The sequence below is a fragment of the Gavialis gangeticus genome, unplaced genomic scaffold (assembly GCF_001723915.1).
Source record: "Gavialis gangeticus isolate Ggan-Ray unplaced genomic scaffold, GavGan_comp1, whole genome shotgun sequence".
In the NCBI taxonomy this organism is placed as follows: domain Eukaryota; kingdom Metazoa; phylum Chordata; order Crocodylia; family Gavialidae; genus Gavialis; species Gavialis gangeticus.
Window position 1 is genome coordinate 93,361,026 of NW_017729033.1, and position 26,253 is coordinate 93,387,278.

Sequence of the window (26,253 nt, forward strand, 5' to 3'; positions counted from 1 at the left end):
AAGTAGCAGGAGAGCACTGCATGAATATCCAGGGGCTGAAGTGGTACATTTTGCACTTGGAAGTGTTTAAAATGTTATGTCCATTTCCACTTCTATATTACTTAGAGCAGAGTATGCATAGACCATTTTGTATCCCATTTCTGAGTGTAAGAGTGAATGTGAGAGACAGGAAGGATATATTAAATTAAAAGGGAAAAGACAGAGAAAGCAAAAAAGCTAAAAGGAACCAAATGCTGAGTCACGGTAGCTGGTGTTATGGACTGAGGGTGCTACTAATGCGTCCCCAGAATACAGGACATCCCCTTGGTGGGGTGGGGGAACCATTGGTTCCTTTGGCCAATCGGCAAGGGGTGGGGAGGGCTCCTGTCACCTTGGCCAATCAACAGGGAAGGGTGGGGCTACCACAAAGGCCACCTCTCTCCCTCCTTCCCTGACTGGTTCAGACCCCTGCTTCCCCTGGTTATGCATTGCCTTAGATCTAGGCAGAGCTATAGAATCATGAGGACAAATGATTGACATATATTTCCACCAATGAACTGAAAAACAGTGCTTTTTGCATTCTGTTCCTCATTTAGAAATGGACAGGGGACGAAGGGTTTAAAAACAGGATAGTCCAATAGAAGATAGGACCAATGGCCACCCTATATGGATATAAGGAAGTATTATGAACCAAAAATGATACTAGCAACCATTATCTATAAATCAAGCTATGACCCTGCATCCTGTAGCAAACCTTGCATTTATAGTGGTACAGCAATGAAATACAATGGTCTATTGGTGGGAAGAATGCCTGTTCGGAGCTCATATCCATCAGTGGTGGTCTGGAGGTCATTCCCATATAACAGAGGAATAGAGAAGAATCACTTCTGCCCCCACTCCTCCCTCCAAAAGGAGGCAATGGAACTATAGTGCTTAGGGTTTTATTTTGGTCAATGAGCAGTTAAATTGGTTGTGAGAATCTACCCTTTGAACAGAGGATTCACTGCGGTTCCACACATACTTAAACAAGACTGTACACAAGGGGTGCTCCACCTCCAGCCTGTGGAGCCATGGCATCTGGCCCACAAGGCTCCCCACAGGTTGGGAAATTTGGCAGTGGGGGAGTAGTGGCAATACCCCCAGCCGCCCCTACTTCCAAATTCTTATTCTGGGCAGCCATTGCGGGGCCAGGTTAGAGCCAGGTGACGCCCCTTTTCTGCCCCCTCCCCAGGGCCAAGCCACACCCCCTGCCCTCCATCACATAAAGCTGAGTCAGGGCTGGGCCACACCCCTTTCCTCCTGCAGGGGTGGGTTGAGGCTGGGCCATACATTCTTCTTCCCCCCCACAAAGCTATGGCAGGGCCAGGCCACATCCCTTTCCCCCCAACCCTAAGAGCTTGGTTGGGGCCAGGCCATGCACATTTCCTTCCCTGTAGGTGCAGGTAGGGGCTGGGCCATGCCCTCTTCTCCCCCTGCCCCACAAACCTGAGTTGGGGCTGAGCCATGCCTTCTTCTCCTTCCCTCCCCCATGGTGCAGTGAGATAGGGCCCCACTAGGCCCAACCTGGGCACCAGGATCAAGACCACCAACTGGATCTGGCCCACAGATGAACTGGGCATTGTCCATCTGGCCTGCTGTGCAAAAATGTTAGGCACCACTGTGGTACACTATGGGTTGCTAACCTGCAGCATTACTACAAGTAGCACAGGTATCCTCTGTGTATAGCATGTGGCAGACTGGGGAGGGGTCAGGGAACATAGAGCAGATAGGGCAGAAAGCAGAGCAGCAGCAGGGAACACAGAGCATGAAGCAGAGCAGCTGCCTGATTAGGGAGCACAGGGCAGGGAACAGAAAGCTGAGCAGCAGATCAGGTAAGGGAAAGGGATCAGAGTGGCACTTGGGGAGGGTGCAGGACTAATTGGTGGCATACCTGCCACAAAGACTGGCCCTCACTACTGTACACTATGAGCCACTCTTCAATGCCTTTGCAGGGTTTTTGTAGTATAGTATCCTACAGTCTGTCAGTAATCATTTTAGATGGGTTCAATGGCTGTACTAATGTTCAGATTTAATCCAAACCTCTATCCCTTATCCTTTTTACAGCACTCTTCTAATAGCTACATTCATATTAGCTAGTTTAGCAAAATGCCTAAGAGAAAAATAGCAAGAGATAAATAGATTTGACAAAAATAGTAATATGATCATAAAGGTGTGTGGAGATTTGCCAGAGTTTGTCACTTGAACTTAGTGGGTCCTGCAACACTGTAGGCCTGGCATATTGGTTAGTGCTATTTCAGAATCCTGGTTGGAACTAATTTTGGTGTACACTTTCACTAAAAGACGTATGCTGTGAGGATATTCCCTGAAGTACTGCCTTCTCAGAAGAGCAGTACTCAGAATGATGCTGAAACATGAGATCGCATCCTGGCTACTTACACAGAAGTATGCACTGGGCACCAAGTATTTATTTCCTGCTGTCCATCCACTTGTACTGAAATCCATCAACAGGCTTCAGAAAGCTGAAGGCTGATTTAAACTATCGCAGTCTACTTTGCTACCAGATACTCCCTTGCTCATTTCTTGCAGCACATGCTAAAAAGTCTGTTTCTGTTCCTGATGTGATCTGAAAAGGTGGATTCAAAGACTGTCTAGTGACCATTACCATGTAAATATAGAAGTCTGATGATTTAATCTATGAGACTTTAGTTATTTGGTATAATAAATACAGCAAAGTAGCCAAGGAAATAATTAACACATCATTTTGTTTTTCTACACTTATGACAGAAACTTCTCAATTGCTTCCAGAATATCTGTGGAAGAGCCAAGCCCTTCTATGTCCAACAAATTACTATTCTTGCCATGAATGTTGAATAATTCAGTCTCTTCTTCCTTTTCATTTTCATGCTTTGCTTGTCCTTCATATAGGTTGGTTTCTGAGGTAGGAATGATAATGATGTGTGGGAGGGTAGCACTAATGATGGAGTCCAGACTACCAGTTTTTTGATTTCCTTGAGTTTCCATGTGTGAAGTATCCAAGCCGTCTCTGTTGCTACTATTCAAGGCAACAGGCAGAGAAGCTGTTTTTAAGGAACTGGGAACGAAAACTCTGGGGGGATTAGGTAGGACTGACTTCCCATGCAGTTTTTCTAAGCAGCTGGAGGAGAGTGAAGCCTAGGGTGAAAATAATACAACTTTTAGTTGACATATCACAACTACTGGTTATGCTGCTCCACTGAAAATAGTGTTTCAAAAGTCATGCACCAGTCTATCAATATATTAAGTACTGATATCTTCACTTATTTCTGTAAAGCTTTGACCACTGTCCCAAATAACAGAAAGTGCCAAATAATGGAATCAATATATTAAAACTTCCTAAATTGACAGTTTGGAAATGTGTGGCACATATTTATGTGAAAAAAATATTAAATGAAGTAGAGGCATGCAATTGAGCAATCATTATAAAAAATTATACACAGAAAAGAAAAAGAAAAGGAGGAACAGTGTAATCTTGCATCAGATGCATCATGCATGTTATTTTTCAAACATCTAGAAACATGTCAAAGTGTCATATTGTGGTACCCTTTAGAGTTTCATTAATTAAACCAAACTTTCTGAGAACACTGCAAAATACTAAGTGTCACAGGGAATTGATTGGTCATCGTCTAGTGTCTGCAAGAATTACAGTTGCAAAAGCCTGGAAGAGAAATGACACGCTTAGAATCACTGAGTGGTTTAAAAAAAAAGTTTAGGACATTTTACTCATGGAAGAGTTGTCCTATCAAGTCAATGTAATACAGGGCCTAAAGGCATAAAGATGCCTATATGGAAATCTGGTGGAAAGTTTTGGAATCTTCTTCTGCCTCCAAACCAGAAAATTTGAGAAAAATTTTTTCAATATTGAAGTGCAAGTTCTATGAATGAACAAATTCAAAATAAATTTAGAATTAATTTAAAAATTATAAGCAAAAAAGAGAAGAAGATAGTGAAATTTGTGTTATGCACGGTTACAGGGGAAAGGAGGGGGTGAATTATTAGAGATGGAGAAAAACACAGGGACTTGGCATTGACAGAAACACCAAGGAACTGCTGGAGACTGGTAGAAGGAGAGGAAGAGAACACAAAAGACTTCTATGGACATTGATTCAGATTGTGGTAGCACTGCTGAAAAAGTATTAATGCCTGTCCTTATGTATATTTTGCCAGGATTTAAATGTTAAATATGTTATTTTATGGGTTGGACGAATTATTAAATTAGGTTTTTTAAAAAAGTATGACATTCAACAAGGCACTCTAAAAGAATCTGCAAAAAATAAAAAATTTGAGGAATTAAATTCCATTTCCCCAGTTGTAAATGCAGCAAACATTTTCATAGCTGTCATCCAAAATGATTCTGAGGTATTTCTTGCTGCCAGTAGATGGCTGTATGACCACAAGAAACAGAGAACATCTTGATTAACACAAATTAAGGTAAAAGAAATTCCAGTGCTTTTGCTTCACAGATTATTCACTTTCATCTGCCTAAAACTCACAAGAAGATGCAGATGCAGATGCAGTTGTAGGAGTATTTAAAAAAGCAGTCACTACAACTTTAAAAATGTAAATGACAATTTAAAGCTCTTGTAAAGTTATTAATATGTTTGGAATTTGCAATTGTTAAAAGGCTGCATGAAGAGCATGTAAAACTCTTTAATAAGCTCATCTGAAGAAACAGAGAAATAAGAGAAAAAATATAGACCTTTGTTACAAAATCAAAATAAAACCTATTTTATTTCCCTTTCCTGTCATGTAGCTAGGAGCCAGGCATGCTGATAACGATTCTGAGATTCTGACAAAGACTGCCTTCTCTGACTTTTGACAAGCCACATAACCCCTTTGTCTCAGGGCTACCACATGCAAAATGAATCTAATACTTACGGGAATACTGTGAAGATTATCTAGTCAATGTTCAAAACACTCTAATGACTGAAAATATGAAGTATTAATATTGGCTTTCCTAAAACAATTACAATGATAGTTATAAAACCAACTTTGCGGTGACTCTGTGCCCTCGATAGGATCCACCACTTGTTTAAGAAAGTAACAACTACCACAACTGTCTCCCCCTCCAGAGAGGGATATTTACAAGGGCTGTGTGAAGCTTTGGTAGCTGATTCAATTCAGAGGAGATTCGGCCTGATTTGGCAGCTGAATTTTCAAATCCGAATTTGTCTTGGGGGCTGTGGTAACATGGGACACTTACCTGCAGCCCGGGACGAAAGTTGTGCAGAGCAGGAAGAGGAACCCGTGTGGCTTGTTAGCCGCCTCTTTGTACAGCTATGGCCAGCCGGTGATGTCAGCATCAGATGCCAGCCGACAGAGTTAAAAATGGCAGTCGCTGCTCCAGAGGGGGCGGATAGCCGGGAGAACAGGCTGCAGCCGGTGCCAGCAGCAGAGTGGGCTCCACGGGCAAGCCTCCAAGGATCCAGCAAGTCGGAGGGGCTGGTGGCTGAGGAAGGAGGCACTGTAACCTGGATCTTGGCTGGTTTCCAGAGGAGCGACAGGCCGACCAAGCAAGAGAAGGCAGGAGCAACCCCGGGAGCGCCACGGGATCCTAAAGTGAGTGTTGGGACGGCAGGCGTGGAGGACGCTGAATAATGGACTAAGAGCTGAGGACAACCCGGCAGGAGGGTAAATTGGGGGGGGATTGCCGCCAGGACATTCGGACATCAACGGAGGGGTCTGAGCCAGGCGAGAAGTAGCTGTTAGAGGGAAGTGCCCTCCCCACCCATAAGGGTCCAGGGACGGTGGTGGTGGGTCGGTTAGGAGTAGTAAGGACTCCAGAGTCCCTGAGTTAAGGGAACGGAGACCAGAGCTGTGCCCCGTGGTGGGGTTGTGGGGAGACTTCAATAGAGATGACGGCGAAGGTCCTGTACAGGATAGGGTTAGGGCATACGACACTACAGGGTTAGTAGTGTCCCCCGTATTTGGCCCCAAGACATAGAGCGGCAGCTGAGGCCTGCGGGGAAAACCATGGGCAACGATATGGCAATGCATCGAAGGTGGTGTGAGGCCGGGATGTAGGGGTGGCAAAGCCCCGTGAGCAACTGTCAGGCCTTGCCCGGGCCACCAAGGGACCCGTGAGCTAGCCCCGCCCACTGAGGAACATCAAGTCGTGGCAGGAGAGAATGGGGTTGGTGGCATGGGAGGAAGAACTACCCCGGTGACAAACAGGCCGGGAAGGGGTGGAGACAACCACAAGGAGATCAGAGCCACCCTAGGGCGGCTGGGGAAAGCCCGGCGGTCGCAGAATTGAATCAGGAAACCCATTAATTTCTCCAAATCGAATCAGAAGCCTCCAATTTGATTTGGAGAGAGTCGACAATTCAGCCATAGACACAGTTTTATATGTTTTTTCTACATACCTAAAGGTACCAGGCATGGCTTGTGAAAGCTGAGATGCTGGAGTGGATGGAACATCCCACAAGAGCACAAGGGGTCCCCTGCATGCTTGGCAATGGACCCAGAAGTGGACCAGAATTACTTCCATTCCACTTCTGGGTCCACTGTGAACCATGCGGGGGACCCCCACCCCCGGTAACTGATGCCTCCTGGGTCTGGGGGGGTACCCAGGGTTCCCACTGCAGTCGATAGCTGAACTGGGGTGTGTGTCTGTGTTTGTGGGGGAGATCTCCTGCGCGCTCAGCGGCAGACCCAGAAGTGGAATGGAAATACTTCTGGTCCACTTCTGGGTCTGCCACCAAGCATGTGCTCCCCCTCCCCCACTCCTGTGGGACGCTCCATCCGCCCCACCATCTCAGCATTCACAAGCTGCGCCCTGGTACCTTGAAGTATGTAGAAAAAACATATAAAGCTGTGTCTATGACCAAATCGCTGGTTCTCCAAATTAGAATCAAATCTTCAGATTCAGCCAAATCAAATTGGGACAGTGATCCATATCAGCGAATGGAATCACTGTCCCCTGAATTGGTCTGAATCTGAATCTGGATTGAATACTGCCTGCTTCACCCCGCCCCCCTAATATTTACTGTGATAGTAGTGAAGCAGAAAGATACTAAAACCACAGGAAGAGGGAATTAGCTGAGTGAGCACTTCTTCTGTTTTGGAGGGTGTTTGGCAGTGAATTCTTATACATTCAGGCATGGAAAAAGTAGGCTAGTTCTTAGACATGACAGGTACCATCCTCTGTAAAGCGATGAGACAGCAGAATTCTTATTAATTTCAAGCCCCTGCTGACTCACAAGAGTGTGACAAGCAGAGAGAGTGGGACAACAGCTTCACAAGGACACACACAGAGTTGTTGGCAATACATAAGTCTCAGCAAGTCACCTGAAGAGGTGAGAACATTGAAGAGGCCACAGTCTTTGAGAGCTTGTTGTTTTCCCTTGGAGCAGAAGACCTTCTTTTTTTTTGATGTACCCTTTGGAGTAAAGTTAAACCATGAGCCTGCAACCTCAAGAATAGGTACAGACATTCAAAAGCCAGAGGCAGATTTGAACAGACTCATGTGGGTTTCTCTAAATGGACTACATTAGTTTGGGAGTGAACAGAATACAACTTTGCCCCTTTTGGGGGGATGGGGATTGGGAAACACAGGCTGCCTGCAGTGGTCAAGGCCGATAGGTTGGGGGCATTCCTGTATACCTCCCAGCATGCTGGAGACTGCCAGGGGCAACCAAATGCAGCTGAGTGATAGGCCACCCATGACTGGATGCTGGGCATATGCCCCCAACCCTCTTCCAAGGAGGACCTCAGAACAGGTCACCATGTCATGCCCCCCCTGCTGCCACTGGCTGAGCTGCCTAGCGTGCCATGGTGATTTGCTCTGAGGCTCTTCTGGAAGGGGCTAGGGGTATGTGCCTGGCAGACAATCAGGGCTGGACTGGCCACTCCACTGAAGGAAGGATTGGAGCCTTCAGAGCACTGGCAAATTGCAGGCAGCAGAAGCAGGTGCTCAGCACGATTCCTGCACTTGCAATTACTGCAATCGTTTTGGCTGCCTGTTGCTTACTGCCCCCTCCTGCCTACCTCAATCACCTCTACATGCACTGAAGGCTAAACAGTTGGTGCTGTGTGCATGGCTACTAAGACTACCCCTACTCCTGCCTTTGAAGCCCCAGTGGGGTTTGCAGGCTGGGCAGAGGTCCTGTCGGCCTCATACAATGTTGGGGGCTGAAGAGGAGCTGGAACAACCTGCTGAGCAGGAGCTAAACATAGGCTGCTGCCTGCATGCAACGTTTCCCTTCTCCACAACTGCCCTCTGTCTCAGACATGTGGTGTAGTGACCCGGGGGAACCCCAAGCCAACCCTTGGGTTGACATGGTCCCAGGGCCCCGGAGTGGCTGCTGTGTGTGGACCAGCCCTGGTATGGGTGACTAGTGCCTCTTGAGTCTGGTGGGGGCACCCACAGAAGCTGGCAGCAGCAATGGCAATGGCAGGCACGGGGCTGGCAAGCACCCACAGAAGCCGGTGGCAGAGAGGACGGCCCTGTCAGGGCACGTGCCTTGCCACCAGTTGCCTATGAGCCCTGGAGTGGCATGTGGCAGCTCTGGGGCCGTTCTTTATGTAGTAGCTACTCTGTGAGCTGGGGCTATCCAGGATGCTCTGCATACTGGCTGTGGGTCACTCTGAGACCCATGGGCAGCACCAGGGGTTGGATGATATGGCTCTACAGGCTAGATCCAGCCTGTGGGTTGTGTCTTTCATACCTCTGATGTAGCTGATATTGCTCTCTCTTAGGAAGTTAGGCACACAGACGAAGAATGGCAACTAGCTTGTGGGATTGATATTATGTACCTCCATAGGGACCAACTGCATTTTAGAATCAGGTGCTCTTTTCCCACTGTTAATATATTGTCTTTTCAATTACCACTTTACATGTGTTTTTATATAACTTCATATCTGACCTGATGTCAGCCCATTGTTACTGGCCACTTGGTTGGGTCACCCCTAGGGTGTGGCATAGTAGGCATGCCTTTCTAACTTGCTAGTGGGTTTTGCATTCTTTTTCGTATGGTGTCAGGTATCAACATCTAAAGCTATGAGCCACTGTCTGGTATTATCACTCAATGTGTATGGCATAAAGACTCAAATTTAAACTGCACTCTGTAATACCTGACTTCAAGTTATGTGCTTTCGTCATGAATATGATCTCTAGCAGATCATTTACACTCACTACTTCCTAAAGAGAAAAAAGCAGAGTACAGACTCAGAAGAATGGAGTTCCTCAAGGGTCAGTGCTAGCACCAATACTTTTAGTGACACTTACAGTCGAGCATCTATAGATAGATGTCGTCACTCTTCCAAATGGCCAATTGTTAAGCCAACAGCACGCTGAATATCAGAGTAGGCAACCACATCCTTCTCCATGAGTATACCCCAACTTACCTAGGAGTCACATTAGACCATTCTCTCACTTATAAACATCATATTCAGAAGGTCAGCAGTAAAACTTCTGCACAGGTAGCTGTCTTAAGATGTTTAGCAAGCATGACATGGGACGCCAACTTCTAAATACTCAGAACTACTGCACTCACAACGGTGTATGCCCCTGGAGAATATTGTGTTCCCATATGGATTGAATCTAATCGATTGAAGCTGTACTTAACAGTGCACTGAGACCTTAACAGGCTATACAACTTATACACACACAGATTTACTCCCTGTATTCTTGGGCATTAAAACGAGTGATGCAAGAAGACAAACTAACATCATTATTGGCAATAGAGAAAACAGATGATGAAAATCACCTGCTCCATCAACTGTTAACTGAAGACCCAAAGAGAAGGAAGCTTAAGAGGCTTAAGAGTTGAAAACCATTTTTCCAGGAGCTTGTGGGCTTCATATATGAGATACTGAACTGGAGATACTGAACCAAACCTGTAGGCAGCTCTGTGAAAGGTCAGATCTATTCCTGCAGCATTTCATACCAACACCAAATGAGTCCCCTTTGGGCACAGTCTTGACAGAGAAGCATGTGTCAAGCTGAATACACTGAGATCTCGATATGGACACTTTAAAACAAAATGAACATCTTGGACAGCTCCCTGTGTGAATTCAATGTCCAACTAACAGCACAGCACTTAATGGAAAGCTGCAATCTTTACAAATTTGCATGCTGGCTTTGCGTTATACCTTAAGCAATAACTGACCACCATACTCTGCCAGACTGCTAGATTGTCTTTTAGCAACCCATTTTCAATTTCATATTAAAAAATCTTGTTCAGAATCAACCGTTGTGGATAGTTTACGATACAATAGGTCTCCCAATGTTAGCAATATGGTCGTGGTTTAAGATGAAACAAAGGAAATATGAGATTTTCTCCCTTACAAACTTTCATATATCAACAAATACACAGGCTAAATAACCCTTGAACTGTGAGGAACTTGCAATTAAAATCAATGGTAAGCTTTGGAGCACTGTAACTAAAATGCTGTCAGAGACAATCTGGTGAATGCTATCTGAAAGGAAAAAACAAATGCCTAAAAGCTCAGCTTTATGTTTTTAGGACAAGTAGATGACTTGATACTCAAGCAATCTAATTGATTTTGACAACAGAATATATTCTGGAAGAATCCATGTGTTTAGCTAGCACACAGAATAGCTTCTCACTATAGCAGGAGCATTAAGTGCAAATATTTGGAAAGATGCATTAACCTCCTATCTGCAGCACTACAAACCATACATATGCTAGTGAATAATACTGAGAGCAACAATGCACAAGAAACCTATTCAAGAACTACTTATCAAAAATCACTTACCAGTCATGCTTCTAAGCTCCTAACCTAAGAGAAATAGTCTTATCTTAAAAAGAAATTATATTTACACTCAACTTACTTTAAGTCCCTTTTATATTATGTAAGCAGCATAAAGGGGCCATACTATAAATGAGAATTTAGCTTACTTGTAAAACCCCTCTTTTTCCCTCCTCCCCACCAAAAAAAATAAAGTGAGAGATTTGGAAATGGAGATGGAGACAGAGAACCTGGAGAGGCTGTTCTCCTTCTTTTAACTTTTCATAGCCTTGGGTATTCTGTCTAAAAATGGGTCTAACAAGGTGTCCCTGGAATAACTGCTTCCCAAAGTGCTTGAAGCAACGGCCAAAATTTTAGTGAAAGGTATCTTCTGATCTCCTCACCAAGAGGAAGAAAGAATTGGAGGCTTGTATACACATGGCCAGATCAGAGATGTTGTAAATCAAGGTGGGCCTACTAACTTAATGGAAATATTTTAGTTCACATCAGTTAAGAATGTGGCCCAAAAGAATGAGAGCAGTAGAGTTTGGCTTCATATCTTCTAGTCATTCTTTCAGAGTTTCACTGAAAGCAGAGGACCAGAAGGACTTCTTGCCAACAAAGACAGGGAACACTGATCTAAGTGGTGAGATTTGATCTTTCAAGAATGTCTCCTTTGATTTTAAAGTGGTGAATCTAATTGACGTAATTTTTGTGGTGACATTCTCTGAACTGAACAAGAGCAAAGAGTATGATGTCAATAATAGGGGGAAAGAGGCATCACATCATACTGATTGATCTGATTGCTTCTTCAGCAATCCCTCACAGTTGAGAATGACCGTCTTCCATGATTGTCTTATCTGTGTGTCTGAAGATGGCTCATGAGGCCTATCTGGGATTGACAGACTCGACTGCAGCTTGAACATGTATTTTTGTGTGGGGTGGGTGGCGCTGATTCTGGATTTGGTTTGTGACATGCTCTTTTTGCCACTCCTGCTTTTCCATCTCCTGTTGTTGCCATAAGGTTTCAAGTATTAAGATCCCTGGAGCAGACTCTCTTCCATTTGGGACAGTCCTGGATGATAGCCTTCCACAAGTTGACATCAATGTGGCATTTTTCTAAGCTGGCCTTGAGGACATCCCTGACACACCTGTTCTGCCCTCATTTTGATCATATGCCTTGGTTGAGCTGGGAGAATAAAAAAAAATTTCTTTGGAAATCTGGAACTGGGCATCTGGATGACATGGCTGGCCCAACAAAGTTGACGTCAGATGATCATCGCCTCAATACTCACGGTGTTTGCTTGCAGGAGGACACTAACATTGGTGCATCTGTCTTCCCACTGGGTTCAGAGGATCCTCTGCAGGCAGAATTGATGGTACTTCAACAACTTTCAATGTCTCCTGTATATCGTCCATGTCTCAGCTCTGTACAACAAGATGGGAATCATGACTGCTTGATAAATCATGAGAGCCTGGTTGCAGACCTGATGTTGTGATCTTCAAACACCTGTTTCTTCAGGCATCCAAAGGCTGCACTTGTACATTTGAGGCAATGTTAGATTTCTTTGTCGATGTCAGCCTTCTGTGAGGGATGGCTTCTAAGGTGCAGGAAATACCCAACGTTCTCCAGAGTCTCACTGTGGATCTGGATTACTGGAGCTGGGAACTATTCATTAGGAGCTTGTTAGTGGAAGACCTTAGACTTCTGAATGTTAAACATCAGTCCCATTTTCGTCTGTGCCTCAGTAAAGACGTCTGATGATGCCTGAAGGTCTGCTTCCGAGTGAACACACACTACAGCCTCTTCACTGTACTAGAGCTCAACGATTGAGGTCAGGCTGGTTTTGGTTTGGAGTCAGCTAAGGTTAAACAGCTTACCATCCATTTGGTAGTTTAGCTCCACTCTGGCTGGAAGCTTGTTGGTGGGTCAGATGTAGTATTGTGGCAAGGAATATTGAGAAGTGTTGGAGCACTAAGTGTCATTACACAGCCTTGCTTAAGTCTCATTTTAACCTTACAGGCATCTTTTATAGATCCATTATTGAGAACCACTGCTTGCATATCCTCATGGAGAAGAGAATGCTGACTATTTTGGTGGGTTTCCATACTTTAGAAAGATCCTCCACAACACTTCTTCACTGATAGTTGAAAGCTTTCATGAGGTCAAAGAAGGCCATGAAGAGAGGCTTATGTTGTTCCTGGCATTTCTTCTCTAGCTGGTGAGCTTTCATGATCATGTCAGTTGTGCCTTTTGAGGTCCTAAACCCACATAGGGATTCTGGGAGGAGCTCTTCAGCAAGTGAAAGGAGATGATTATGGAGGGTTCTCACAATGATCTTTCTTGTGGTGGACAGCAAAGTGATGTCTCTGTAGTTTTCACAGTCAGACTTGTCTCCTTTCTTGAAGACTGTCACAATCATGGTATCCATGAGGTCATCTGGGATTTCCTCATCATTCCAGATGCCTTGTCATTCTTCATCAGCTTGATAGCTTTCCATACCTCATCAGGGGTTGGAAGGATTCTGAGATCATCTTATTGCAGGGTAGAATTGAGAACACTCTCATCAATAACAGAGTCTTGATTGAGATGGTCTACAAAATGATTCTTCCAGTGGGCATTGATGGCTCCTCTTTCCTTGACCAGGTCTTGCCTATTTGTAGGTCTCAAATGGGGTTGGTCTCCGAGTGCTTGGACCGTAGATGGCTTTGGTGGCACTGAAGAAATTGTGCACATCACAGATGTCAGCAGGATGTTGAATCTCCCTAGCCTTGTCTTCCCACCATTTGTTCTTCATATTACAAGTCCTCCCTTGGACCTTTGCCTTGGCTTGTTGGAGAGTCAATTTATTTTGCTTGAAGTCAGTGTCATTTTGCCAAGCACAAGAGGCCTCGCACTTGCAATCAATCAACTCCTGGATCTCCCAGTCATTTTCATCAAACCAGTCTTAAATGTTTCCTGGTACAGAATCCAAGTGTCTCTTCATAGATGTTGATGGTGGTGGCCTTGAAAGCAACCCACACACTACTGATATTCCCCCATTGTTTTTGATTGGAATTCACCAGTTTTTCATCAAGGCACTGGTGCAAGAAGTCTTGCTTGCTTGCCCTTCAACATTGATCATTCATTGGCAATTGCTTCTGCAGCAGCAGATGTTTGGGAGCCAGTTTGAGTGACATAACAGAGTGGATGAATCAGTGATCAGTCCAGCAAACATCAGCTTCTAGCACACCTCAGGTGATGCAGACACCTTTATGATTCTGGGCATGGATGATGTTATAGTCAATCAGGTACCAATAGATTGTGGGTGTTGCTGGGATGTCTTGTGCCTGTTTTTTCTGGTGGAACAGAGTGCTGGTGATGCCCATGTTCCATGCTTCTGGTCAAGGGGAAGATGTCATTGGAGTTGATCTTTCCTACTCCTTCCTTGCTGATGGTTCCATTCCAGAGGCTGGAGTTCCTTCCGACTCTGGCATTGAAATCATCAAGAATAAGTTGGCCTCCCTCTGGAATGTCAGAAAAGACTTGGTCAAAGTTGGCATAGGATTCCTCCTTGGTTTCACAGGCAATGCCAAGAGTTGGGGCATACACACTGATGAGTCATTAGTGATGACACTGGCATATTGGCTCCCTACCAGTTTAAGATGGAAAGTCATGAGGTGCTCATTAATTACAATAGGGAACTCGAGCTGTTTTATGAGTTCACTCTTAATGGCAAAACTAACTCTGTGAAGTCAGCATTCTCCTTCCTGTTTACTCTTCCAGAGGAAGGTATAGATGCCTCAATGTTCTTTGAGCTGTCCCTCTTTCACTCGCTGGGTCTCAGTTCAGCTACACTTATGTTGTATCATCCGAGTTCTTGGGCCATGATTGCAATGCAGCACTCTGGGCATTCACTATTAGGGCTGTCTATGAGGGTCCTGATGGGATCGTTCCAGGTCCCAAAAACGATGGTGCGTCTTCACTGGTATTTTCAACTGCAGTAAAGGTGATCCCACTGGACACGGAAGAAGGTAGACAGGCTATGTTCAGGGCACCTTTTCTAGCCACCTACCCATGTAGGGTGAGCAGAGTGGATCCTGAAGAAGGCTGCTCAGTGACAGTTCCAGCTGCCTAATCACACTCCTGTCTCATCCAAGTGCTAGACGACCTTCTTGTAACCACCGCCTTTGTGCCAGTTCATGACTAGTACCTTCCAGACTTCACAATCCTGCTCCTGTCACCATTAACTGGTTGCCACAGGGCTTGAGGAATGTGCTGGAAAAGCTGTTTCATGGAAGATATTTGTGCATGACTCCTTTTATTGTGGAGAAGCTACTGGACATCAGCTTCCTCATGGCTCTTGTTAGAACAGGACCTTGATCTAATGGCAAGGAGACAAAGACATCTGGGGATCTCATTATGCTGCAGCCTTCATCTGCCTTCACAGCTGCTGAAATTTTAACATCATCTGTTGTGGAGCAGAGTTGTATTCCTACCCAGTGCATCCACAGGTGGCAGATAGCGGGAAGACATTCAGGGAAGGTTAGCTGTGAAATAAGCAGAAGTAACTCTGACAAATAAGTATTGGTGGACCATGCAAGGGCAGCACTGCCAGGATCTGGTGAGGACAGCAGATGGTGATGCTTTCCCTCCTGAAAAGCCACATATATTCTTTGACAGTGCTGTGACATGACGAGTAAAGGTTGCCACCATAATAAGCCTGGCCAGGCCCCAGCCATGTGTCTACTAGTCCTCAATGGCAGAGTAGGCAAAAGAAGAGGATCTGACCTACACAGGATGAGACCCCATAAAATATCATGTCACTCTGCAGCCAGTGACAATGCTTTTATTGAGTGAGAATTCTGTTTACACTGGCCCCCTTGACACACCCCTAGAAGAAATGATCTCATCTTAAAAAGAAGTCATATATATACTAACTTTAAGTCCCTTTTACAGTACATAAGCAGTATAAAAGGGACCATACTGTAAATCAGAATCAAGCCTTTTATTTATATAACAGCAACAGTGGAGGAAAAGCATTAATGTACAAGAGAAGAGGTTGTTGCCACAGGTAGGTTACAATTTAAATAGTTTCATAGTTGGTGGGGTCAGAAGGGACCTGAGAAGATTATCTAGTCCAACCCCCTGCCATGGCAGGAAAGAGTACTGGGGTCAAACGACCCCGGCTAGGTGTTTATCTAGCCTCCTCTTAAAGACCTACAGGGTAGGAGCCAGCACCACTTCTCTTGGAAGTTGGTTCCAGATCCTAGCTGCCCTGACAGTGAAGTACAGCCTCCTGATAACTAGCCGGAATCTACCCTCTGCCAGCTTGTGACCGTTATTTCTAGTCACTCCTGGTAGTGCTCGGGGGAACAGGGACTGCTCCAATGCCTGCTGGTCTCCCTGACCAGTTTGTAAATGGCCACTAGTTCCCCCCTCAGCCTTCTCTTGTGGAGGTGGAACAGGTTCAGGTCCCTTAGCCTCTCCTCATAGGGCCTGCCCTGATGCCCCGATCATGTGAGTGGCCCTCCTCTGGACCCTCTCCATGTTGTCCACTTCCCTCCTGAAGTGCGGTGCCCAGAACTAGACGCAGTACTCCAACTGCGGCCTGACCAGTGTCGCTTAGAGGGGGAGGATCACCTCCTTGGACCTGCTCGAGATGCATCTGTGGATGCACGACAAGGTGTAGTTGGCCTTCCTGACTGCGTCCCCACACTGTTGGCCCATATTCATTTTGGCATCAATAATGACTCCAAGATCCTTTTCTGCCTCTGTACTGATGAGAAGGGAGTTCCCCAGCCTGTAGGTATGCTGCTGGTTCTTCCTCCCCAGGTGAAGTACCTTGCACTTGTCAGTGCTAAAACCCATCCTGTTCTCATCTGCCCAGCCCTGTAACCCATCTAGGTCTGATTGCAGCCTATTCCTCCTTTCTAGTGTGCCCACTTCCCCCCCACACCTTAGTGTCGTATGTGAATTTGAACAGGGTGCTTTTTATCCCCTCATCGAAGTCGCTAATGAAGATGTTGAACAGTGCGGGCCCGAGGACCGAGCCTTGCAGAACCCCACTGCCCACATGCCTCCAGGTCGAATAGGATCCGTCCACCACCAGTCTCTGGGTGTAACCCTCCAGCCAGTTGGCGACCCAATTGACTGTGCAGGTGTCAACGCCACAGTCCCCTAGTTTTTTAATGAGAATGGGGTGAGAGACAGTGTCAAAGGCCTTCCTAAAGTCCAGAAAGACTGCATGCACTGCTACATGAGCCTAAGGATTTTGTGACCTGGTCACAGAAGGCCACCAGGTTGGTCTGACAGGATAAATAATATATAGAAGTATAGAGAATGGGATACAAAAGTACAGGCTTGTTATGGTGTGTAGCTTGTTATTATCATGATCATTGTTAAGTTTTGGTGTTTTGGAGGGAGGGGGTTAATGTTGTTTACCACCGCCTTTGTGAACCATTTATTAGTAAGAGGAATACAGTTCTACAGTACTTCTGGCAAAAGTGATTTCTAAGGAGAGTTTTAAAGGAAGAACAAGAGGAATGCATTCAAGATTAGGGAGGTCACTTCACTGGGAGATTTCCAGAACAACTTCTGATTGAAACTAAGCTGTTTTCAATGATATTGCTTCAAAAAGTGCATGTCATGGGTAATTCCATGGCGACCCAAGTACCTCCAAACCTGGGAGTGCTAGTCTGTCTATTGTAAGGTTGGGTATTTTCAGTATCACATCTTTGTCCACCTAATGTTACAACACTGGCATGCATTTCCAAGGCACTCATAGCAGCCAGGAACAGTGTGTGCCCCCAGTGGCTTTGGGGAGGCATGGCTGTGCCAGCAGCAGCAGGAGTGCAGCAGCAGAGGTGGGAGCCTGGCAGCAGGGAGCTCCTGCAGATGCTGCCAGCACTGTTAGCAGCGGAGGGGAGTGGGGGGGCAGGGGTGACGAGCACCAACCAGGGGTCGGTGACCATCCATAGGCACCGCCAGCAGTATTGGCAATAGCCAGGGGTGATTGTGGACTGCCCACAGACGCCACTGGCAGTGCCGGCCGCAGGGTGGTGAGCAGCGTCCACCTGCAGGCACCAACAGTGTTGGTGGTGTCTTTTTGCAGGGAGTGCACTGCCACACTCAGGGGGTGCACATGCACCTGCATGCATCCCCTACATGTTGCCCCTGATAGCAGCAACATTTATCAAATCCTTTTTAAGAGGTTTCAGAAAAGTCTTGAAAAGGAGGCAATTACAAAGAAGGTGGAGATAGCCTTTTCTCAGTGGCTATAAGGGACAGGACTAGGAGCAATAGCCTCAAACTGCAACAGAGGAAATTTAGGCTGAAGATCAGACAGAACTTTCTGAGGATATTCAAGCATTCGGACAGGCTACCTAGAGAGTTTGTGGAACCTCCATCCCTGGATATTTTCAAGAGCAGGTTAGGCAGACACTTAGCTGGGATGGTTTAGTCAGGGAAAATCCTGCATTGAGCAGGAGCTGCACCAGATGACTGTATGAGGTCCCTTCTAGTGACACTGGAGCATTGAGGAGGTGATCTAATGTCATATTTGGAAGTTCCCTCTGGAAAAGTGACACTTCTAAGACTATGACACTATATTGCAGTAGTTTGGTCTGTATTTTGTTGCATCTACAAAAGATGCACTCTGTACTCACCATTTCTAGTTTCAATGAGAGAAACGTGGCAACTGACAGACTTTCCCACTCTCAGGGAAACATGGGAGTTTCTTTCTTGTATTCTTCCACAATAAAGATAAAGCATTTTTATATGTGCACTTATATGAGGCAAAAAGGTAAGTTTCCAATAGAGGTGTGTGGCGGGTGCAGAGATTCCACCTCAGGAACACAGCTGGGTATTTGTATCCCTCCGCTGTTTCCACCACGTGAGGCGGGCCAGTAGGGGGCGCTCCTGCGTTGAGCCGCCCACCTCCCTGCGCCCGACCACCTTCCAGGCTCCGAATGCCTCCCTAGGGGCGCCTTATGTCCGGCCGACCCCTCTCCCGGAGCACACTCGCTAGTCTGGGGGTAACGTGCCGCCACCACCCCAAGAATGGACTGTCTCGCGGCCCTGTGTCCTTGGGGTAACACAGGCCTAAAGTCCCACGGGTACTCAACCCAGTACAGGCACTTGGGGTACTTCCCCAAGTCCGGGGGCAAAAAGGTATAGTCTCCCTTAGTCCACAGACCTAAGGGGTCTCTTAGGCATAATTTAGACCCACCCCTCAATAAGTCTCCCACACCAGTCAAAAAGGAGAACTTTATTGATTACAGGGGGTAGGGTAAACTAGGGTACAGGATAGAGCAATATCTAGAAATCCTAAAGAGCAAACAGTCTGGCTGTGGTAGCCTTTTGATTACGCATCTGTGATACTTCCAGCTAAATATCTAATCAGATTGAGTAGCTTACTCACAAGCATCTTCCAAAGGCAGGTGAAGTTTCCCTTTGGAGGCAGGCGGTTCCTAGCTCGTGAGTTTGGGGGGAGAGAGCCAGTTTCAGATGTTAAGGCTTCTCTGTCCCCTGCCTGGCTGCTGCGTCACCTCATGGCCGGAGAGGAGAGACCGCCTCCTTCCCCGTCCTAACTTATATAGCCCCTGTGACCTCATTCACCTGGGCCAGCGGAGGTCAGCCCCAGTTGGCTGTCAGCCAACCAATCTGAAATGCATCACCTGTTACCGGGCAGATTCCAGCTCACCAGGTAGATGCCCCTCACCCAGGTACCAGTCACGTAAGCAGAGGGAGCAGGTCTCCCCCTCCCTCAGGAATGCAGCCAGCTCCAGTTCCCTAAAGAGACAGGCTGAGGGTGTGGTCCCCTGTGTGCTGGGCCCACCCTAATTGAATGGTCACAGCACAGAAATTTAAATCACAGTGTCACAGGGTAGAGATTTCTGGGGAGAAACCAAGGTGGCTTTCTGCCACAAGGTGTACTGATAGATTGGTCCCATATCGGATCGGCACCGATATAAGGAAAATTGACTGCATCAGCAATTGGATTTTTTGGCTGATGTGGCCAATAATGAGGCCGATAAATGCCCCACGCATATGCAGCTGTAGCATGGCATGCAGGCAGCCAGGAGTGCAGCCTGGCAGCATGGAGAGCAACTGGATCTAGCTGGTAAGTCTGTTGTGAGGGAAGGGGCATGGGGAGGTAAGAGGCTGGGGGTGCAGATCAAGGCCCCTGCGATAAGGGAGGGAGTGGGGATAGGGCAGGGGCAGGCGCTGCACAGCTGGGGCAGAGCAGGGGATGGAGTTGTAAGTGCTATGTCCAAGGGGGTGGCTCTCGCCACCACGTGCACTCCCAGGCAGGCATGGGAGCATGTGCCCCCAGATCTGTGCACAGGATGAAGGATGGCTGCTGCTGTGGGCTGGGGATGGGGTGGCTCCAGGCTCTTCCTGGTGGGGACCTGGACCGGGCTGAGCTTGGGGTGGGCGGTGGCAGCGTTGGGAGTGGGGTATGGTGAATTTTGGGGTAGCTGCAGACCCCCTCCCCCATAGCCTCCTCCTAGCACCACTGCTGCCTGCCCCAAGTACAGCTCCAGGCCAACTCCCCACCAGGAAGAGCCTGCACCACCCCAGCCCCAGCCCGCAACAGCAGCCTACCTTGCCCTGCGTGCAGATCTGGGAATACATGCCCCCCCATGCCCTCCTGGGGTATGTGCAGTGGCGGGAGCTGCCCCCTCCTGTGCCCCCGAATGAGCTGCTCATAGCCCCATCCCCCACTCTGCCCCAGCTGTGTGGTACCTGGCCCTGCCTCTGCCCCACCCCCACTCCTTCCCTTACCACAAGAGCCTCGATCTGCCCTCCCCATGCCCCTTCCTTCCCCCCATCCTCTCCCCCACAACAGACTTACAAGCCGGACGTCACTCTTCATGCCGCCTGGCTGCATATTGGAATCAGTTCGGTATCAGCTGATACGGCTCGTTAAAAACTGCCCATCAGTATTGGCTCCCAAATTCTCTATTGGTTCACTGCTAGTTTCCACCCTCTCTCTCAAAACCCCACTTTTGTAGCAAATGGAGACTGACACAATACAGGGGCAAGGTACTTGGATTGGGAAATAGGGTGACAAGAACTACAGTGAGGATAGGTATGCATGATGTGACAAGGAGGTCAGCCTGTCACATTTACCTTCACTGATTAAACTATATCTGCATTTGATCCACTGTATAGTTATTATCAATTTGCCTGTTTTTTTTTCCAGCCAGAATAAGGAAAACAGACTGTGAGGAGTTGAGAGTAAAAAAAAAAAAAAAAAAATCAGTCTTAAAGAGTAAAAGAAAAAAATTGTGGTTTTATAATGGTAGGGGGTGCAGGAAACCTATCGCAACAAAAAATAGTGGATAAGTGCCCTGGATGTACGAGTTGGGTATTGAATTTTAATGGATATGCCTGGATATTGAATTTTAAATTCAATATGGTATTGAATTTTAATGGGAAGATAAGCTACAGAAAACCTGAGAATTAAAAACAGGAAAAGAGATTAAATCCTTCCTTTACCTTTTCTTCAGTTACAGCATTGCAGCTACAGGCCTTCAGCAGCAGGTCCCTCCTCTCTTCTTCTCTCAGACTTGTAGAAATAGAGTTACTTCTATGAGCTGGCAGTTTGTTATGAACTAGCTCCACTGGTTCAAGCTCCACATCTCTCCAAGCCTAAAAACAAGTTGAAAATGACTCAGGAGGTGACATTCTTTCCAGTCATTTTATTTTTACTTTTTCCTACCTACAGGTTAGTAAGAGGCAGTCCCCTCATATAAGGAGGCAGTCACAAGGCTGCCATAGAGCCATGGAGTAGCACTCATGGCTTAATGTTCAGGTGGAGAAGAATTTTCTCGACCAAGATCATGTGTGAATATTTTCAGCAGCAAGCCCAGTGCTTCAGGCTGTGCATTAAAGAGGGATTTGATTCCTTCAGGGCAACCCTGCTTCACTGCCATACAGTGTGCAATCAAATCCTAAAATAAATGTGTTCCTTATATATTCCTTATATTTTGTATCTCTAGAGTTGGAACCATAAGCAAATAAAGCCTTATTTTCCTAGAAATAATTAGTAAGGGGTATAAATAATCAATGAAAGAAAAGTGAGGCACTTATGTGTCCATTGTAGCACCAATGCAGGGTATGATTTTGCTTTCACTTATACCAGCTTATAAGTGAGAGCAAAGAGAGAGAGAGAGAGAGAGAGAGAGTTTAGAATACAAACAGGTTCTTTTTCTAAGACCACAAATTGAGCAATCATCAAAAAAGCTCAGCCCCTCTGCTCCTGACTTTCAAACAAACCTCTAATCTTGCCCAGTTAGTCACCAGAAGCAAATTCTCCCCTGCCCAACAGACATCAAGTGGAACACAGCCATGACTTAGCAAGAAATGCTGAACCCGTCAATACATCTCTACTGCCACTGCTAACACCATACTGAAACCATCATGAATGAAACCATGGTTCCTACACCTGCCTTTCCCAAATAGTGATATATCTGATTCAATACACCGAATGCTCTCATGGCAACAATGTAGCTCAAGCTAAAGAGCAACTGTGCACCAGAATGAATTCTCACATTAAGAATATAAAGGACAGATGCATACAACACTAGGAGCACACTTCTCACAGAACAACCACTCCCTTTCTGACCTCTCTCTCCTGATGTCTGGGGCAATTTACTTAACACCTTTAAAAACGAGAACCTGAGAACAAAGCACCTCCCCACTGCTGCTTACACTGGCTCTGATCAGGACAGTCCCCAGCCAGCCCTGGGCTTTGCAGGGAAGTCTGCATGTGCAGCCAGAAGCTGGCTGGGGACTTCCCAGAACAAAACAGTCTCTAGCCACCTCCAGGCTGCAAGTGCTTCCCTACACAGTCTGGGGCTGGCTGGGAAGTCTCAGTCAGGGGCAGGTCCCAGCCAGCTCCAGGCTGGGTGGGGAACTGTCTCCAGGGAGGAAGCTCTGAGCCCTGCTCTGTGATTGTAGAGCCAGCACTGGGAGATGAGGGTCTCCCAGCCTGAGCCCCGTAACCACAGAGCTCAGGCTGGGAGATAAGGGTTTCTGAGCCCGACCCTCACAACTGCAGAACTCAGGCAACCATGAAGCTCAGGCTGGGAGATAAGGGTTTCCTTGGCCCCTACTCCCCAATAGCAATGGCGGAGCAGGGACTGGAAGATATGGATCTCCCAGCCCCCACTCCCAATCTCGGAGCAGGGGGCTTGGAGCTCCCTGCTGCTGAAGGAGGGGGACAGTCCCTGCCTGGGCTCCTGTGGCAGAGCCTGTCTATACAAGCGCTACGACACCATTAATATTCCCAAGTAAATTTGGGAGGTTTACTGTGAAGTAAGCATGTACACATGTAGACACACGTTTACTTCACAGTAAACTATGCTAATGCAAAGTTAAGCATCTTGTGTTAACTATACTAATGCAAAGTTAAGCATGCAGCTTCTGATAACTAGTAATGAACAGTTTGATTTTCCTGTTAATTATTGCTTGGGATTCGGTCTTGATTTACACAACTATAAGAATGCTTTGCAGATGCTGAGCTAAAGGCAATAAAATAGGAATGAAACAGCTAACAGCGTGCTTCAAGAATGAGAAATCATTCCGACAAGAACTGCTACTGTGCCCAGCTGATCTTCTAGTGAATGGATCCATGCGCTGAGAAGCCGACAAGACTGAGACCGCCTTTTTGCCTGTACTGGTGAGATACTAATCACTTCTGCAGCTTAATATACTGGACTTTGCTTTGCTTTAGGCTCATTTAAGAGTGAATACTTGTAGTAAATAAAGCCTTTTTCTGTCATTCATCAAATGAATGGTCATGTCAATCCTTTATACACTAGTCCCAAATCCCAATCTTTGATTTAATGGTTAAGAGCTCCAGAAGCTACCTACAATTACTACTTAGCAAGGCCCTTAGCTATGAAGTTCCACAGTAGCATAACCAGGGATGAACAAGCAGGGCACCAGGCCTGGGCACTGATTTAGAGGGGGCACCAGAATGGCAACCCCTGGGGAGCGTGTCATAGCATCACCTGCTCATTGCTGCTGCAGCAGCCTGTGCATGGGGATATCAGATTCTTCAGTGCTCAACATCTACCCCACTCGTGGCACCAAAATTCTTAGTTATAACTCTGTAGTTCCAAAACTTCACCAAGCATTGCGGTCATGCAACATGTACGAGCCTCTGAACTTAGCATTTATTTCACCTGCTGCTGATTTAGCCAGAAGCTACACAGCTGCACTGAATTGACATTTTAGAAACTATGCTTCCTCTTAGTCCTCAAAAAGACTGCCTCTGGCAGTGTCAGTTCAACAAAGCATTAAATTACCACACCAGCAGCAGCCGCCACCGCTGTAGCAGCAGCTGTTTTGTTTTGAGAACTGTAAACAAAGATTATATCAAAAAGGTAGAAACTTTTAAACAAAAACATGCCTTAAAAGGAGGATGGCTTACAAAACAAAGACAAACGCAACCACAATTCTAAACGATGGAGGAGAAAAGTAATGGCGACTAACAGAACAAAAAGACATGTCTCAGCTCAGGAAATGGGCTTTTGGAGAAGAACAGAGACTCTGATTTAGCATCCACTGGTCCACAAGAGACTTGCTGGGAAGGAAACTGGGAAGAAACTGTGGTTCATGAAAGCTTATGCATCTCCAATTCAGTTAATTTATAATGTACACCTCTGCCTTGCCTTCTGCCTGACTTCAGACTAACATGGTTACTTACCTCTACCTGGGAAGAAAAGGAATCAAAAGTGAATGCAGAAACCCCCACAAAAAGAAATATAGGAGAGAAGAAAAGATTAGAGATATGTGAGCAAATTAGGATCCTCTCCTTTTTATATCTCTTCCTGATGTTTTATCCCTTTACAATTAATTTCCACTGTTACCTCCCTGTAAACACTACCTCTAAGCCTCACATGATCAAGGCTTAATCATGTGAGGGGTCCCAGTTAAGTCAATGGAGTTAGATGCTGTGACAGGAGTGCCTCTACTGGAGTCCATCTATCAGTGACTCTGCCCTCCTGTTATGGGCCAACCACCTGCCTTCTTTCCTGCCACGCCTTGATCTTGATTAATTAATGAATGTTAATAAGCGGGAGGCTGCCCATTTATTTGCCCCGGTGCCAGGGGGTGCTATCTGCGGCTCCTTTTTCCTCCCCTACACTGCAGCCCAAGCCTTGCAGATGATACTGACATGGCTTGATCTGGGCCTTGTTGTAATTTGGCCCTCCCCTTTTCTTCCCTGGGCTTTCTACAGTCCTGTCTCACTCTGTCTCATTCCGTGTCTTCCTGGTGCTCCACTGCCCCCTCACTCTGGGGCTTCTTGCTGCCCTCCTTGCTCCGGGGCTGAGGTCAGTGCACCCCACAAAATGCTGTGCCCACATTGGCACCGGGATCCCCACACCACTGGGGTTCCCCTGTGAGGCCTCCTCCAATCCCTAGTAGCCTCATCCAAAGCACCGGTGTAAACAATAAACAGAAAATTCAAGCCCCTGGGCTATAACATAAAATCTCTAAACATCATTCAATCCCTACCAGGGAATTCTCCACCCTGTAACAGCAAACAGGAGCTGCTTGTGCAGTCAGGCTTTTCCCCTCTGCTTGCTTCGGAAGAGCTCCTTCTCCCTTGGCTACTAGTGGGGAACTGCCCTCCTGGCCTCAGCCCTGGGGTTTATATGTGCCAGGCCCTGCCCCTTCCGGTCAGCTGACTCCCGGCGGTTGCCCCAGCAACCTGCACCTGTGCCTCTGCTCTGAGAGTAGCAGGCACCTTAATGTCCTGCTACAGATGCATATGTTCAAGTGCTTGGCTGGACAAAGGTCTTAAACAATCACATGGAAAATGTACCTCTCTTTGGTGTCTGAATGTTGATATGCTCTATATAAAAGTTTAGGTTTAAGCAAATTATTTTAATACATTTATAACAATTTTAATGCAATTACAGATACAGTATCATCCACTCATGAATAAAGCCCTCATGTGTCACCCCTATTATCAGAACCCAGTAGCAGTGAATGGAAATTAAATCACACAGCTTGAAATTTCTATATTTAATTCACATTGCAACAACATTATTTGCTCATTCTTTCATGGCCATAGCATTCACAATCAACATAAAAATGAGTCATTCATAGGGATGGTTCAACCCCTTGCTCAAGGCAGGATCAACCCCGACTAAACTATCCCAGCCAAGCATCTGACTGACTTGTACCACATAATATTTTTGTTTTTCCAAAGGCTTCACAAATAGTTGGATTAGAGTTGGGCAGGAAATGATTTGCCCATCCTAAAAAACTGATTTCAAAAAATTTCATTTTCCACATTGGGACAAACCCAAGGTCTTTTACCTTTTTTATTAAAAAAAAAAGGGAAGTGGAGGAGAGAGAAGTAGATGATACACTCATGCAACCCAAAATAACTAATAGCTTAGTGGTTAGAGCTGGACTGTGAATGAATAAGGTTCAAGACTAGACATCAGGAGGCACTACTTCACTGTCAGGGCAGCTAGGATCCGGAACCAACTTCCAAGCGAAGTGGTGCTGGCTCCTACCCTGGGGGTCTTTAA

At 46.3% G+C, this 26,253-nt stretch overlaps 1 protein-coding gene across 1 annotated transcript in view; it reads right to left on the reverse strand.

Moving 5' to 3' along the window:
• Window positions 1-1,879: 1,879 nt before the first annotated feature.
• The window catches only part of LOC109304165 (melanopsin-like), a 55,338-nt gene continuing 30,964 nt past the window's right edge, over window positions 1,880-26,253 (reverse strand). The window contains exons 8-9 of the mRNA XM_019526654.1: window positions 21,197-21,349; window positions 1,880-3,150 (exon numbers count right to left, since the gene is read on the reverse strand). Coding sequence (XP_019382199.1) covers window positions 2,755-3,150; window positions 21,197-21,349 — 549 coding nt within the window. The 3' untranslated portion in view covers window positions 1,880-2,754. The remainder of the gene's footprint in view (window positions 3,151-21,196; window positions 21,350-26,253) is intronic.